This window comes from Pseudopipra pipra, chromosome 1 (genome assembly GCF_036250125.1).
Source record: "Pseudopipra pipra isolate bDixPip1 chromosome 1, bDixPip1.hap1, whole genome shotgun sequence".
In the NCBI taxonomy this organism is placed as follows: Eukaryota; Metazoa; Chordata; class Aves; order Passeriformes; family Pipridae; genus Pseudopipra; species Pseudopipra pipra.
The window spans coordinates 99,489,518-99,505,685 of NC_087549.1; the positions used below are offsets into that span (position 1 = coordinate 99,489,518).

General features: G+C 38.9%; 1 protein-coding gene across 13 annotated transcripts in view; it reads left to right on the forward strand.

The window, feature by feature from the left end:
• The window catches only part of PDE1C (phosphodiesterase 1C), a 358,417-nt gene that overhangs the window by 319,573 nt on the left and 22,676 nt on the right, over window positions 1-16,168 (forward strand). For 7 of the 13 annotated variants that reach the window (XM_064667361.1, XM_064667344.1, XM_064667334.1 and 4 more), the window contains 2 exons: window positions 327-626; window positions 5,105-5,179. In XM_064667361.1, coding sequence (XP_064523431.1) covers window positions 327-626; window positions 5,105-5,179 — 375 coding nt within the window. Of the gene's footprint in view, window positions 1-326; window positions 627-5,104; window positions 5,180-16,168 lie in introns of those variants that run through there. The other 6 variants (XM_064667384.1, XM_064667404.1, XM_064667413.1 and 3 more) reach the window with 4 other exon arrangements.

Sequence of the window (16,168 nt, forward strand, 5' to 3'; positions counted from 1 at the left end):
TGTCAAAAATGAAAATAGCTTTGGCACCCTAGAGCCTTCAGTAGCTAATATCTCTTTTTGCCTTTTAAGAATTTTGTGGAACCACTTTTTCAAAGGTGAACTTTATATGGTAAAAAAAGGACACACACATAATATACATTTAGGCCAGCCTGGGATATTGTTTTCAGAATACTTTGTTAAATGTTCTCCTGTGCTCTTTTTCTGTTGTTTTTTTTTTAAGTAAAAACTGTTTGTATGTGAAATACTGAAGTAAATTTAGATGTGAGTTGTCAAATTGACTGATAGTTGCGATTTCTTTCCTTGTTTTGCTTCTCTCTTTGCTGAAGATGCAGAAGAAAAAACTAAGAAAGAAGCAGAGGAAAATGCCTATCAGGGAACAGATGAAAAGGAAAGCAAAAAGGATGAGAAGCCAGCTGAAGATACCACAGCAACAAATACAGAGAACAGCAAAGAACCAAATCCTGGGGAAAGCAAAAGCACAGATTGCAGTAAAAATTCTGTAAATGAGACTCAGCAAAGGGGCATGAACAAACACAAAGCCTCTCAAGGGAAAAACATACCTAGGACAGATAAGGGAACAAACTCTCATCACACAGTGAGAGAAGAGAAACAGCATGTCCAGAATGGTGAGTTCTCTCCTTCCACTGAAACATAAATCCAGCCCTAAAACCAGTATCTCACCTTAGTGATGGGGGAACGTGATATCCTGAAAAAGGATGTTCTGGGGCCAGAGTCTCTTCCTGTGTGTAGGCATAGTCACCTGCATATGGAAATCAGAAACTGTATGTTAACTTCTGAGTAGCGTTTTTCCACAGAAGATGGAGTTCATCGTGTCTGCCTGGGCACTTTTAGAGGAAAGGAAAAAATATTTATCTCATGCAAATGAAGCAGCCTGTTATGATACAGAGTTTTGAAAGCTGAAACAAATATTCTTGTTTCAAAGAACATCATTGTTTGGGTGGAGGAGAGAACAGAGGAGAATCCAAAGTTGGCTTATAAACTCATTTTAAAGCCAATTAAAGGCATCTTTGATTTGAGTCTCAGATATAAATATGTTTTCAGGCAGAGGATTTTTCTCCTCTCTTTTTTTAGAATTTATTTTATATATCCTTCTTTTGCTCAGTTTTCTTTTAATAAGGATAGTCACAAGCCTTCATTTTTTTTGGGGGGGGAGTTTGACAGAAATTTTATTCCAGTGTTTTTAACTTGCTGTAGAACTGAGTTAAAATAAGAATCTCATTCTTCACCCAATAAAGGTGAAAAAAATGTTTGAAAATTCCATTAAACATTAAAAAAAATTATTATACTGTGGCAGTTTGAGCCACATTAGAAATCTAAAATCCAATTTCCAGTCTTTCTCACTCCTTCCCACAATTTATCCCAACACCAAAGAGAAAACTTTCAGGCCAGAGGCTTCTATAGGGGAAGGGGAAAGTATTTACATTTATTTACACAAATAAATATACTGTACAAACTAAAAGCAGCTATATATATATCATTACACTTCTATCAGTCCCTTCGAAGCTTCTCCTTTTAACTTTAATCCAGGAAAAAGCCTTTTCAGGCTGATAAGTAACCAGTCTCTCTCTCATGGGAGTGTTCGGGGCCTCTGAACACTCCCTACCAACCTTCAGCTGTTTGCTGCAGTTCTTTCTTCTTCATGAAGTCTAAGAAGGTAGCTTTGAGTCCTTTCTCCTTTGTCCTGTGTCATTTCTGCTGTGTGATCTCTCTCTCTTGGTCTCATACCTCCGTTCTGTAGGCTGCTGTAGTGTAGCTTATCAACGTACCGTCCTCTAAGTCAGTTTTCGGCTGCCCCTGGTCAAACCTCAGCAGGGCAACTCCCGAGCCCTTTGGCCCGTCTCCAATTTTGCCTGGGATTCCTTTCCCTGGCTTCGAGCTGTTTTGTTATCAGCCCATCCACTTGGCTTTGCTTCAGTGCTGAGCCTTGCATCCACTCCCACTAAACAGCGAGAGGGAAAAACAGCCCCCTTCTGCAGCCTGTCTGCAAAGGGGGGGAAGAAGAAGAGGGCCTGGCTGCAAGGCCTGCCTCTCTCTCTCTCTCTCCCACTTACCAGTTGTTTGTGAGTCACATCCCTCACAAACACTCACTTCAATGCTGTTTTTAACTCTGGCCTAGGCAGAGTTGGGGGGGCCGCAGGGCTCCCCTCTCCCCCCCAGAGGGGGGAAGAAGGAGCCCAGCCACCCCCTGGTCTTCTACACCTACACACAGCAGACACCAATAGAAAAACTGCCAACAGCTTCCAATGCTGTATATATTTGATTTTTAGCAGAAACTAACAAGACGAGTGGTGATTGGCTCTCCAGGGAATGCTGCCCTGGCACCCAATCACCTCTGAGCCCCTATCTCTCAGGGGGGCCCAATCTTAACCCATGACATATACCCATGAGAACAGATCAATTATCTCTAGGTTGTTTCACTGTTGTTCCCTGAAGCCGATATCAAAAAATGGCAGTACAGGCACATTGACTTGTCACAAACTTGGCTAGTATCAGGCAGTGCAAAATTAGCAAAAAAGACACTTAGAAACTTTGTCTTAGAAAAAGACTGAGTGAGCATATAGACTTTGAAAGTCCTAGGTTCAAACAGTGAGTTTAGATGGCAGGAGATGCAGAAATTCTATTTAAAACATTCCTGATATTATTTTCATGGTTGCTTGCCTTTCCCGTTAATTCCTTCATCATTAGGGTTTTTCTAGATTGGAAGGACTGTGGGAATCAGAACTGTCATGCTCTTTTATGATTTTTCTTCAGTGTTACATGGGTGAATAGGAATGGGCCCCCCAGGAAATCAAAAATGTTAGGGACATATGAAATCCCAGTTGGACTGCATCGAACATTTATTTTGAAATCCTTTGTTTTACATGCTTCTAACAGTATGGGGATTAAGTGTTCTCTAGTAATTTTGATAGTACCTTTTTCTGCAATGCTTCTTGGCTGCAGGTGTCAAAAGTGCTTTGAAAGGAATTATAGTGATTTCTGAAAATTAGCATCTTCCTCAGGAAAAGAAATTCTGCTCCTTAATTTATGGGATTATGTACCTTTAGGAGGTACAATCTCTGCAGAGTCTTTGGAGACTGATGAGATCTTCACATTCATATCTCTGGATTCAGCACAGCTTCCCTTATGTTAATATCTCATCGTAATGTATTTACCTCATTATTTCTCTGTTTCTTTAATCCCTTTCAGAAAGATCATTATGATTATCATTCTGCTCTGCTGCTGGCACTATGGCAGGGTAGATATTACAATACTCAAAAGTTACCTATTCATAATATTCAATGAAAGTTCAGAAATTGTGTGTCAGGTGAGTTTAAAGTTTCTCTGTCATTAACTGCCTGTGTTCTTTCTCTGAGAGACTGAACTGTGAAATAATGTGTGTGTAGATGTTCAGCATCTTTTCCTGCACACAGTTAGGGTCAAGCAACTTCTTTATGCAATGGTTAGAAACCATTATTATCTCATCATTACCATCATCTGTATGATGGTGGAGGAAATGCAAGAAGACTTTTGTGCTTTGCTAGGTACATTTTTATTTCATTTCCTGAAGATAGTATCCTTTTTTTTTTTTTTAAGGCCACCCTTATCAAACAGACACCTAAACCCTGTTTGGATCTGCTCATACCTCTCTGTTCAAGTACCCCAAGTCAGTGTCAGTGTGATCAGCTGAGGAGGGTGCTTCTTGTCCTGTATCATCTTGCTTTCATTTTTCTCTCACACATACAGTGAGTTTAGGAAGAAAAACCTGAAAAGTTTTGTATAAAAGCTGAACAGAACATGCTTTTTTCCCATCTTGTTAAATATTTTAAGATTTGAAAACTATTCCTCTTTTCTACTATGATGGATCTTAATTGGAGAGAGAGATTGATCCACTGCCATCCAAGAATAACAAACATGTCAGTGGTTAGGGCACATTGTGGAAGAGGGAGACCATGCTTCTTTTCAATTTTTCTTTTTTTTGGAGCTGTTCCAAAAATAAATATCCACTGCCCATGAGTATTTTGAAGGCAGAACAGATCCTCTTTAACATGTAATACCTTTAATCTTGATCCAAAGACTGGGAAGTACCAAAACAGGAATAGAAATGGAATAAGCATCACTTTAATACAGCCCTGTAGCATACCTCATGTTTACAAAATTCTTAAGCAAGACTTTTACAGCTTTTTGTGTTAAAGTGTGTGTTACAAATTCACAGCCATTACTCCATGAGGAAAGGACAAACTGCCTGCCCCCATCTGGACAGACTGGTCTTGTTTCACTGGATATCTGAAAGAAGGACACCTTCTTTGCTGCTGTTTGGACACTGCAACTGAAATAGCTTTGTTCTGCTGCAGCTCTCCCTTTAAGTTATTTTTTATTTGATCTTGCATTCAGCATTCGCATTCAATGAAGGGATGGTCTAGGAAAGTCTGATGTGCTCTGCTGTATGACTAATAGAGGACAGAAAATGAGAATGACTGGTTAACTTTCCTGGCTTCATAAAATACCCCCCAGCTCAAGCTGCCGTTTTAATTTTGCATCAACCATTGCTCTGCCAAAGGCCTTAATTTTCTGGTTTGCTACAGAGACTCTAAAGGCAGTTATCAATGCTAGGATGATTGTTCCCTGATACAGTCATCAAAGGACCAACCCAAATGAATCTGTGGATAACAGAATCTGGTAAGAGAAAGCAAGACAAAATTATATAGGCCTGTTTAGGATATCTAAGGTGGTTCTTTAAAACAGAAACTTATGATGAAGTCTTGCAGCATCTTAGTCCCTTAAAAGCATAAATGTTTCAGAGTCCTGATTTTGAAATTAAGTTTATACTCAGGTTTTTAATGGCCTGCATGCAATCAGAGGGATTAAGAGTTTGCATGTGCACTTTAAATGGTTTTAAAAATTAGAATACATTTAAAAGTAGATTGTAAAGCTTGCTTTTCTGTAGGAGATGGATAAATTTTTTGGTGCTTTATTCCTTTTGAATTCAGACTTTTCCTCCTAAGGAACATCTCCTTTGGATGTTCCCATTTGATTGAGTTATAGGCATTAATAAACTGCAGTCTGCATTAAAATCCTTATAATGTTTCTTATTGCTTCTTTCTAGGTGAATTAAGGGAAGACAATAAGTTGGACAAAAGAGATAAGTCCAGTGTGGGGGATGAATCAAAGAAAACAGATGGTAAGGACAACGTTTTATTGCATTTTGTCACCCATTTTTATATGCAATCTTTTGATTCCTAAATATCTGTAGTTTATTCTAAAACAAAAAAAAAATGTGGTAATCAGAAACAGACTTAAGAGAAACAGTCATTAGATTTGAAAAAAAGCCATTAGGGCATTCTGAGGGAAAATCATTCCTTTCACATAATGCCTAGCACCATTTAGTTGAGCTGGTAAGCCTTATCCATCAATTTTTGCGCAGTGCCTGAAAGAAAAATCCTGGATTATTAGAGTTGCATAGTAGGAAATGCGGATTTGTGAGATTCTATCCTTCTGACTTTCTTTGGGCTGTATTCTACTGTCTGTAAGGACAGGCTTCATTGGAGACGAAGAAAACAGAGCTAAGAAAAATACTGCACAAGATGTCCCTGTTTTACATGATCACATTAAACTACACCAATATAAACACAAAGCTTTCTTGACTTAATTGTCTGAAGGGGAATTTGCCCAATGTTGTCAAACCAGTGGTGTGAGAAGCAAGCAGCAGCGAACATATCAGCATAGAGGTCCTCTATTGAAAAGGGAATTGATGAAACATGGTTGAACTGAAGCAATTCCAAGCCGTAGAATGACTTCATGGTCATCTGGGAATAATTTCAAATGAGTCTGAGCCTAGTGTAGAGATTCACAGACATTTTTAGCAGCCTCAGCAAACTGGAAAAATAACTCTAAATTCTGTGGTGCGTTTACTCTTATGCACCTCCTCACCTGTGTACCACAGGGCTCTCAGATAATATCTGAATCCACATTGCTTAAGGCAGTTGCTGAAGTATTAGGTAGCAAACTAAATGGAAACAAGTTTTCTAGCATTTTCTGTGTATGTCTCAGTGAAATTCACTGAATCATAGATATTCCTAAATGTAAATAATACAGTGCTTTGCTTTGATGGTCAAGAAAGACAACTTCATTGTAAGTACTGCAGTTTAGTATGATACTATGTTTTCTTTTATTACTTCTTTTTAAGAAATACTTAAATTCCTATTGCTCTAGCAAATGTGGCAAATAAGAAGAAAATATTTTACCTCAATTAAAAATGTAGAAAATTTCATCTAGAAGCTTGTATTTATTTCAGACATAAATATATGCTTTTTCTTAAGAGGCTCCTTAGTAGCAATTGTTTAGAAGAATTCAGTTATTTTGTTAAGAGGTCACATTACTTACATAGTTGAGTTATATGTCTGTCAGGAAAACAGTCTTGAACAAATACCATTTACAGCTCTTAGTGCGGTTATGCAGAAATTAAGCACAAATACTCAAATAACATGTTACTCTTCAGATGTTCATGAGTATGTGCAGCTCTGTATGTAACTATCAAAACCCCAGAAGGATTAATGGGCAGAATGACTGTTCTCCCTGCTCCAGTGGGTGATGGCTGAGCAACAGCTGTGCTGGAAGGCTGCAGCCCTTGCAGGACCAGGTGGATGCAGAAACACTGTGGCGTTTTAAAGAGTATTCAGGAGTACCAGCCCAGCCAAGAGAGTAGACCCATGAATCCCTAACTTTGAGGACAAGGTTACATTTGAAGGCCTTCACTGTCAAGGTCTTAGAAAGATTAGGGGCACCTATTTAGTTAGGTTGGAGGACCAAGAAGTGAATATTTCATGCAGACTTGAAGATAGAGGGTGTAAATTCGGTTGCTTGCAAGTTGCTCATCTTTGTTTGATGTTATTTGTACTTGTTATTTGTTATTTTTTCTCCTGTAAGAGGAGAAAAAATAACAAATAACAAGTACAAATCATCCCTTTAGGGAAAAGACTAATATCATGGGACCAGTTGAATACAGTGAATAAGCAACTGTAACTATGCAAGTCCATTAGAAGGACAATTTGTAAGCTGAATGTTTTTCATTCAGGCACTGTAGAGGCAGATTATAGATAATGATCTCATTGATAAAAATCAAGAGAAAAATTGTGAATTATGCACCTAAGAAAATAAAGCACGTGGCACTTCTGTTTTGCCAAATACAGCACAACCTGTTCTGTCCATTGCTTACTCCAGAGCAAATCTCCTTACCAGCCATGTGAGGCATATGGAAAAAGGAACATGATCCATGGATAATACATAGCTGTTTGCAAGCTACTGAAATGTTTACGCGAAAATATGTTTTCTCTGGTGCCGGTCTTTCACATGCCATATGCTGGGGAAAAAGGTGGAGCTGGGGAGTTAAAAAGATTGAGGTTATGGCTATAATGCACTCACCACATGTAGTTTGCTGGTGAGTTAAACTCAGCCTGGACTTTTTTCAGGGTCAAGGGTACTTGGATTTTACAACCTCTGTTCTGTTCTTGGGTTTTCCAACCTCTATTCAGTATGTAGCTCAGGGGGTATTTGTATTAGGTGCCTGTGTGTGTAGATTTACCACAAGGGCTTAAGCTTTCTCACCACTACGCATTAGCATCAGCTGAAGCCCTGAACTCAATCGACATCATACTGCTACCCTGTCCTGTGGCGCAGGCATCCTACATCCAGAGAAGAAAGTTCAGAATATATTTTGAATAAATCTTTGTAGGATCTGTATGCAAGTTGCTTTTTTAATTATATACAAAGAAAGTCATTGTAATATCTTCTTATAGGAATACATACATGCCAAAGTGATTCTGATATGTTTGTCCTTCTACTATGTGAGGAACCTAGTGACCAGGGACACATAATAAAATCCATCCATTGACACAAAGACGTTGAAACTGCACATCTACACTGTAGTCACAGGTGTGAAATGTAGCTTCTGTGTCAATTACCTTGAAGCTACCCAATAATACTTCCAGTGCCTCCAGGAATGGGAATCAAGCTTGCTGAGACAGCGACGAACTATGAATCTAGCCAGAGCTTTGTACCACTGAGTCTATCCATACCAAAGCCAATGATATTAAACCTAGCTTGAGGATGGCTATGCAAGCTGCATGCCTTGGATTTCAGACTTAACTGCTTCAAAATCCTGTGCAAGTCTCTTGAACTTGAAGGTTAGTCTCCGCATGTTAATCTGATCTTCATAGTATTGGCTTTTTTTTCTGTGGGAGGTATTGCTTCTTACTCAGTACTGCCCTTTTTTTCCATTCCAAGAAAAGAAATGTGGGGCTGCTATTTCCCACATAAAGACGCAGCCCTATCAGGGACATCATTAGCACAAGTAGTTTATCAAAAGTTTCCTGTGGGATAGAACACTATTAAACCATTTTTGAAAACTTAATTTTCCCATGTGAAACTGTAAGAAGTCACATGGACATGATTTTTATCTACAATCCAACCTTTCTTTTTTTGCAATTTTTTTTTTGCTCATGAAACTAACAACAAATGAGAAAATTATTCTTCCCCACTTCAGACTAGATATAAGGAAGAAATTTTTGCAGTGATGGTAGGCAAACAGTGGAACAGTTTGTTCAGTGAGGTGGTAGATACTACATCCCTGGAGACTTTCAAGGCCAGGTTGAACAGGGCTCTGAGCAACCTGACCTAGTTGAAGATGTCCCTGCTTATTGCAGGGGAGTTTTACTAGATGACCTTTAAAGGTCCCTTCCAACCCAAACTATTCTGATTGCATGATTCTGTAATTACCACTTTCACAGAGTATTTCTACCACCTCCTCATTTTTTTTTCCTCACTGGGAAGAGATTCTGCAATGTTTATGCAAAGGTTTCAGTGTAACTCTTTGTTCCAGGGACCAAAATGGAGTTTATTCAATCAAATATACTCTTTCAGCTACAAACTATAGACAAATAAAAGGTTCCCTTTTTGTGTGTTTGTCCTGACAACTTATTATTTCAGTGGTAACATGCACGTTTTAGCACAGAAATATACAGGATATTTACGTGTTCAACAGCTGCTGCATACGGTGAAAGCCTGTGCCCGGGGTATGTGTGATGAGCAATGCTCCCACCTCGTGGTCAAATCGAAATCCTGCGTTTTGACAGGTCTTTGTTTCAATACTACATTCTTCTATGCAGTGCAACACAATAGAATATAGTATAGTCACTATAAAATAATGTAATATAATACAAGATGCAGCCTTTTAAATATGTGGACTGTATTACAGGCTTACCGGAAATTGAGGTTTTAGCTTGCTTTATTTAATTTTGTTAAGATATACTGTTGCTTCACAGTAGTGAAAAGCCTTTCCTATATATTCTATACAGTGCCTATGCTGACATGTAGAGCTGCCTTTTGGTCTTAATTTTTCTTGATAATCATTCCTTGACCAGCAAGTGAAAAATTCCCTGATTATTAAGTTAAAATATGGGGCCTTCATTTCTTTCTGTCACAGTTGTCCCAAAAATCAAGTGGCAGAGTAGCTGGCACAGAATGTTGTTATCTGAGAATGCCTTTGGTACAGGAACATAGTGGTGTGAAGAAGCCTTGTTGGTGCCTCCACAATTATACAGACAAAGTTGAATTAACAAGATTCTTCACAGTTTCATTTGGCAACGCTGCTCACCCATTTAATAATTGCCTGTCTTTGCAGCCTCCTGCAAGATACAGTTTTTGTATGTGTCAATCTAGCCAAGACTGCTACATAGCAATGAACACTAAACAGAATTCTGATGAAAACCTGCTTATGTAATATATGTAATGCTGGTGGTTTTTTAAAACAGGTTACTCAAGCGTATAAATTATGAGCATTTGGCTTTGTCTTCTTGAGAAAGGTAAAAAGGTAAATTTCAGGTCATATAAATAAATGGTGCTATTTCTAATTCTGTTCCAAAAATAAGCTGATCTCTCCATTATTGTCAGAAGAAAAAGTTAATAAGGCAGACACGTTGTATTTCTCCTTGCTGCTTGATAGTGCTCTTGATATTAGATGTCATAATCTGGCAACAGTGGCAAATTGGAATTACAGGAGTGTAAGACTACTTCTAAAGACAGTGTCCTTCCTTTTCTCAGTTCTTTTTTATGGCCTGTTAGATGAAATGCATTAGAGATTATTGCCTCAGGTTACAAATCAGAAAGTTTTGTACTGTTAGCTTCTGGAAAAGCTTGCTTGAAACATGAAGGCATTTTGCTATCCAAAAAGACGTATTTCAGCATAATTTATCTCTGCTGAAGAATTGTTCCATAGTAGTGCAGTGTAGAATAACTTGAGGGCGAAAAAGCTTCTGTGCTTTTTAAAATCCTTTTTGTGCTCTTTCGAAAAAATGAGTGTGTCTAATTTAGCAAGTGACACCTGAGGCAACCTGGAATTTGCATGGAAGAATGCATTCTGAAGGTTTTATGCAGTTTTAATAATGTAATTTATGGCAATTTTAATAGAAGATTAACATGATGTGATGTGATCTTTGAAGCTCAATTCAAAGTACATTACTAGCATATAGATGGGGCAAACAGTACATCCCCAAGGTACCTTTTCTAAATATGCAGATGATTTTGCAACTTGACAGGTTTTGGTGTGTATGTAAATCTTATGGAAAGTGCCTGGTTTTCCTTTCATGTTGAGACTTTCATGTGCCTGCTTTCCATTGTTCAGGCCATAGGAGCTAGATACCTAGTTTTTAGGATGCTTGATTGCTTTTTGCTTCTATTTCACATGAAGTCACAAATATATGTGACAATTTGAAAAATTGTGAATACAATTTGTCTTGATTTAAGCAAATATTTGGAATATCCAGTTACATGGTGGAAAAACACATAATCACTGAGGGCAACTTAACTAGGGTTTTTTGCGGGTTTTATGGGGAACATTTTTTCACATTACTTCTGGTCCTTTACATACAGTTCTGCTCAGAGATGGCATATGGTTGCATTGCTTCACAGGGATAACATTCATGTTCCTTGAGGCATATAGGAATGTGTAACTTACACAGAACATTGCAGAAATTCCTCCTTGATTTTTCACCGTCAGCTCTTCTATTGCACCAATCAGGGAATGGAGATCTGTGACCTTGCTTCTGTTATAATCCTTAGCCCATTTAGGAAAATTTGCCTGTGCAATAATGTATAGAAATTCTCTGCTTCAGCAAGAGGAGAGTCCTCCTTGCTCCCCAGCTCCATAAATTTATGTTTTGTCTAGTGACAATCAGGCCTCTTTTTCCTGATATAGCACTTAGCCCTGAAAGAGAAACAAGATCATGTCCAAAGGGAATGACTGAAGAGAAGGAAGAATATGAAATGGCTCTTCAAAAGACATGGGTGACCTTTAAATTGCATCTTATCCCTTGTTCCCCTTATCCCCTTGTTCCCCTCACAGAACAACTACCTTCCAATTTGAGCATACCAGCTACAGGTATCTTACCTGCTAGGGACTCTGACAAGGTGTGGCATCCTACCCCGAAGCAGAAAGGAACATGCAGGTGCACAGATACTCACAGTCCAAAAGTGTAATCTTTATTACTTACGATCATTACTTGATCCATCGCTAGACAATTAATTCTTCTCTCTGCTTCTAAACAACTTCTTTGCTGTTCTTAACTTTAAAACCTGGGACTTGGAGGCAATAATAAGTGTAGAAGAAAGACAGCAAGTATTATTGGTTGTAAAGTGGTATTTTGTGTCAGGCTAAAGCATTTAGGATCTTAAGTCTAATTCAAAAGAAGTGATTGTCAAAAATTGAAGAGATACTGAAAAAATCCAAATGAGAATTTTTGCTTCGGGGTGATGTTTCACATTTTTAGCCAGCTTTAAGTAAATGGTAAAAATAACAAGTTTTGTTTGAGTTAGATGAAAATGTCACCTTGATCATTCATTTCCTCTCCACCACCCCACCAAAAAAGCCCCTACTCTGCAACAAACATTTTTGCCAGGAGACAAAAAACCCACTTACTTGTGTCTGACTCAGAGCTAAGCATTATACTGATTTTTCAGTTTAGTCACTGAACCAAAGAAGCTGCTATTTGCCCAGTGCTTATTACACAATTCTGATTACGTATGTGGCTGAAAACTTTGTTGGCTTCAATTATCCTTCTGCCTGTAGAATATTGTATTTTGTTTGCGTGGCAAGGTGTTGGTAGTAGGAAGGGCTACAGGGGTGGCTTCTCTGAGAAGCTGCTAGAAGTTTCCCCATTTCTGACAGAGCCAGTTCCAGTCAGCTTCAAGACCACTGGGCAAGGCCAAGCCCATCAGTGATAGTGGTAGAACCTCTGGGGTAACAGATTTAAGAAGGGGAAAAAGTTACTGTGCCAAAGAAATTGCATCAGAGAAGAGAGGGAAGAGAAACAGCCCTGCAGACACCAAGGTTAGTGAAGAAGGAGGGGGGGAGGAGGTGCACCTGGTGCTAAAGCAGGTGAAGACCATGGTGAGGCAGGCTGTGCCTCTGCAGCCCACAGAGGTCCACAGTGGAGCAGAAATCCACCTGCAGCCTCTGGAGGACCTTATACTGGAGCAGGTGAATGCCCAAAGAAGGCTCTGACCCCATGGGAAGGCTCCTGTGGCTCCAGGGAAAGAGGAGCCCACACTGAAGCAGGACTTGTGACCCCATGTGGGACCCACATTGGAGCAGTCTGTTCCTGAGGGACTGAGCCCCATGGAAGGGTCACACATTGGAGGAGTTCATGAAGACCTGCAGCCTGTGGGAATGACTCACATTGGAGAAGTTTGTAGAGGACTGTCTTCTGTGGGAGGGACCCCACGCTGGAGAAGGGAAAGAGTGTGAGGAGTCCTTCCCATGAAGAGAAAAGAGCAGCAGAGACAATGTATGATGCCCTGACCATAAACTCCATTCCCTGTTCCCCTGTGCCCTATGGAGGAGTAGGTAGAGAATCAGGAATAAAGTTAAGCCCAGGAAGGAGGGAGGTGTGGGAGGAAGGGCTTTAAGATTTTGTTTTACTTCACAATATCCTACTCTAATTTCATCAGTAATAAATCAATTTCCCCAAGTCAAGTATATTTTATGTGTGACAGTAGTTGGTGAATGATCTCTTCCTGCCCTTTTCTTAAACCATGACTTATATATTCTCTCCCCATGTTCAGTGAGGAGGAGAGTGATAAAGTGGCACCTTGTGTCCAGCCAAGGTCAACCCACCACTCATCCTTCTTGTGCCTTGAAAAGCACTGGGGGTTTTTTTCTGTCCACATCTCTTTATGAAAACAGTGATCTAGCTTTTGCCCCAAACATGTTCAGAGCTTTGAATTATGTTTGATTATCAAATATAGAATAAACTTTAGGACTTAATCTTTTAGATAGCTTTACATACTAAGTGTCTAATTTCTTTCATACATGCTTATGCAGGAAACTCAAACATTATTTGGTGTAACCAAACCTTTGTCAATGCATTCATTGTGTTTTTATCTTATTTTATGTATTTCCATAATATGCTGGTAGGGAAACAACATATATGAAAACAAAACTAATCTCTTTTGTCACTGATGTTATCCCAGGCCAAGTGTAATGCAAGCTGTCAAGCAAACATAAAACTCAACATCAATATGAAGAGGACTAGAAATTGTTTGGCATCATGAATGATTTAGAGATAATTATGTACCAAAGCTCCAAAATCAGAATACCTTCTATGCTAATGCCATTTCCTCTCCTAGCAAAATGAATGTTAAGCACTTGGGTTGTCTGCTAAATTAGAGTGATGGTATTTAAATTCACTTACAAAACAAGTATTCAACACTTTTTCCCAACAGTATTTATTCTTGTTTTCCCTTGCTTTAAACAGGATGTGGGCATCTTTGAGTAACATTTTGTTTTCTTAAAACAAACAAACAAACAAAACCACAAAAACACTAAAATTTTTCATCCATTAAAAATATGAATAACAGAGATGAATTAGCTTGTAATGCATATTTCTTCTTTATTTCATTGATCTTCTGAACTTTGTTTCTTAGGCCTCATACATCTCTGGTGCAATGGAAGGAAGAAAATACCATAAGCATGTAGAATTTATTTCTTCATCACCTTATATTATCTTTGAAAAGGCTTTCAAATGCCTTTAGCAGGAGACAGGATCATCCAGTGCTGAGAACTGAGCACTTAGATTTTCAACATCTTCATTTTATTTTGAGCACTAGGAATAGCTATAACAGTGCTTTTCAGGTGGAAAAGCTACAGATTATGACTGAGTCCACTTTAGCACTCAGGAAGACATGAAATAGCCAGGTTTTGGGGAAAAAGTTTACAAAAATTAAAAGGCACTTCTGCAAAATGCTGAGTGAGTCCACAAAGGAATTAAAGGCAATAGATTAAGTGATCTGCTCCAGCAGCTGCAAATACTTCCATCATTTGTGGTAGGAAAGATAATAACTGTGTTATCTGAGATGCAATTACTCAGACTACTGTTTCACCTCATTGCGCACTACATCAGTAGTAATTGTTTTATGATATCAAAGACCATACAGGAATTTGTCATTTCTTTTGTTATTTCACCCAGTGTCTGGATGGAATTGGGTGCTGCAGGAGAGAAGATCTTGGAATTAATAGTCTTATCCTGAAAAGCCTGGGCTTTTAGTAAGTGAGGGTAGAAGCTGCTTTCAAACACCATGTCATCTTCGCTATAAACACATGAACAACCATGCTGGGTCAGACCAAAAGTCCCTTTAGCTCTCCATCACATACCTGACAACATTTCATAGCAGAGATCTTAATGAAAAAAGAACAAAACTAGCACAATGTGTGTGTCCTCCCCACCCCCCCTGCAGCTTTCTGTGTTCCAGAGGGCCAAGGCAGAAGTCAAATCTCTAACTTCGACTCTGATGGATATTTCTTCCATTACTTTGTCTAATTAACTTTAGAACCCTGGTACTTTTGTGTACTGGACACTGAGGCAATACAATTCAAAATTTACTTAGGCATTAGGTGACAAATCACATCTTTTTATTCGTTTCAAATTTATTATTATTATCGATAATTTCATTTGGCAACTCCCTTCTTGGACCATGAGGAACAATGAGTGATTGTTCCCTTTTACATTCTTGGTGCCACTCATAATTTCATTTACTTTTTATTAGAGTCTCCTTGCAACTTTCTCTTTTCAGGCTAAAGAGTCATAACACATAAAGTTTGTGTATTCAGCCTTCCTTCAAGTGCAACCCTTTTGCTATCTGCTGTTTGTGTTAGCATGTAACACTAGCAGTTGTGTTACACACAGAGTTGTTGGGATGTGACCACAGAATCTGATTTTAATAGAAATGAGAAAACCTGTAGGATTCAGTTTTTTCCCCTAAATTTTCAACAGTGTAATCCTGGATAATTGTGGTGTCATCATGTTCTTCCTTCAGAATTAAGTATGGTTATAATGCTGCGGAAATGCATATTTGAGCAGGGAAAACAGGGACTGCAAACAAACCTCACAAACACTTTCATTCAAAAGGACTCAAGCATGCTAAGTAGCTTGTGGAAAAAAAAAACCACCTGCCCACAGAATTCTTATTCCACATGACACTGTCCTGCAGTTTGCATTCAGCATTTATTCTTTTTAGGAGAGAAAAGAGATTTTTCAATTAAAGGCACTTTGAAAATCATATCTTGTCCTGATAGCCTGACCTGGCTCTGGAGGCCATGGGGAGTTGTCCTGAGCCCTCTCTGGGCAGCGCTGTGCTTTTGGGAGCTGGAGAGGAAGGAATGGAGGTAAATGGCAGGCATTTATTTGGAGCAGCAAAGCTGGCCACCTTCAGAAGCAGCACTGTGAGGGGTCAGCTCTCCACTTCTGTTGGTGCAACCAGCGTCACACCTCTGATGTACACTCAGTGAGGAGCATGAGTCAGTACAGAACAGGTGATGTTTTTGAATTAGCCTAAACTCTCACGTGAGTCTAAATGCTTCTACCAACTGGGTGGTAGATTTTGAAAGTTTGCATTAAACAGGCATAGTAAATACCAACTGTTAAAATTTGTAGTTCTTTTAAGACCTTGGACTCCAAATAATTTTTTATCACTAAAAGAGAGGTAAATATGTGAGAACTGACAGTCAGCTTCCTTGCTATATGGATATACTCATATGCTGAGTAATTCTGTGTGAAGAAAATGCAAACCACAGTGTATTTTCACTTCTGTACATCAGTCTGTATAGATACATAGTTTCATA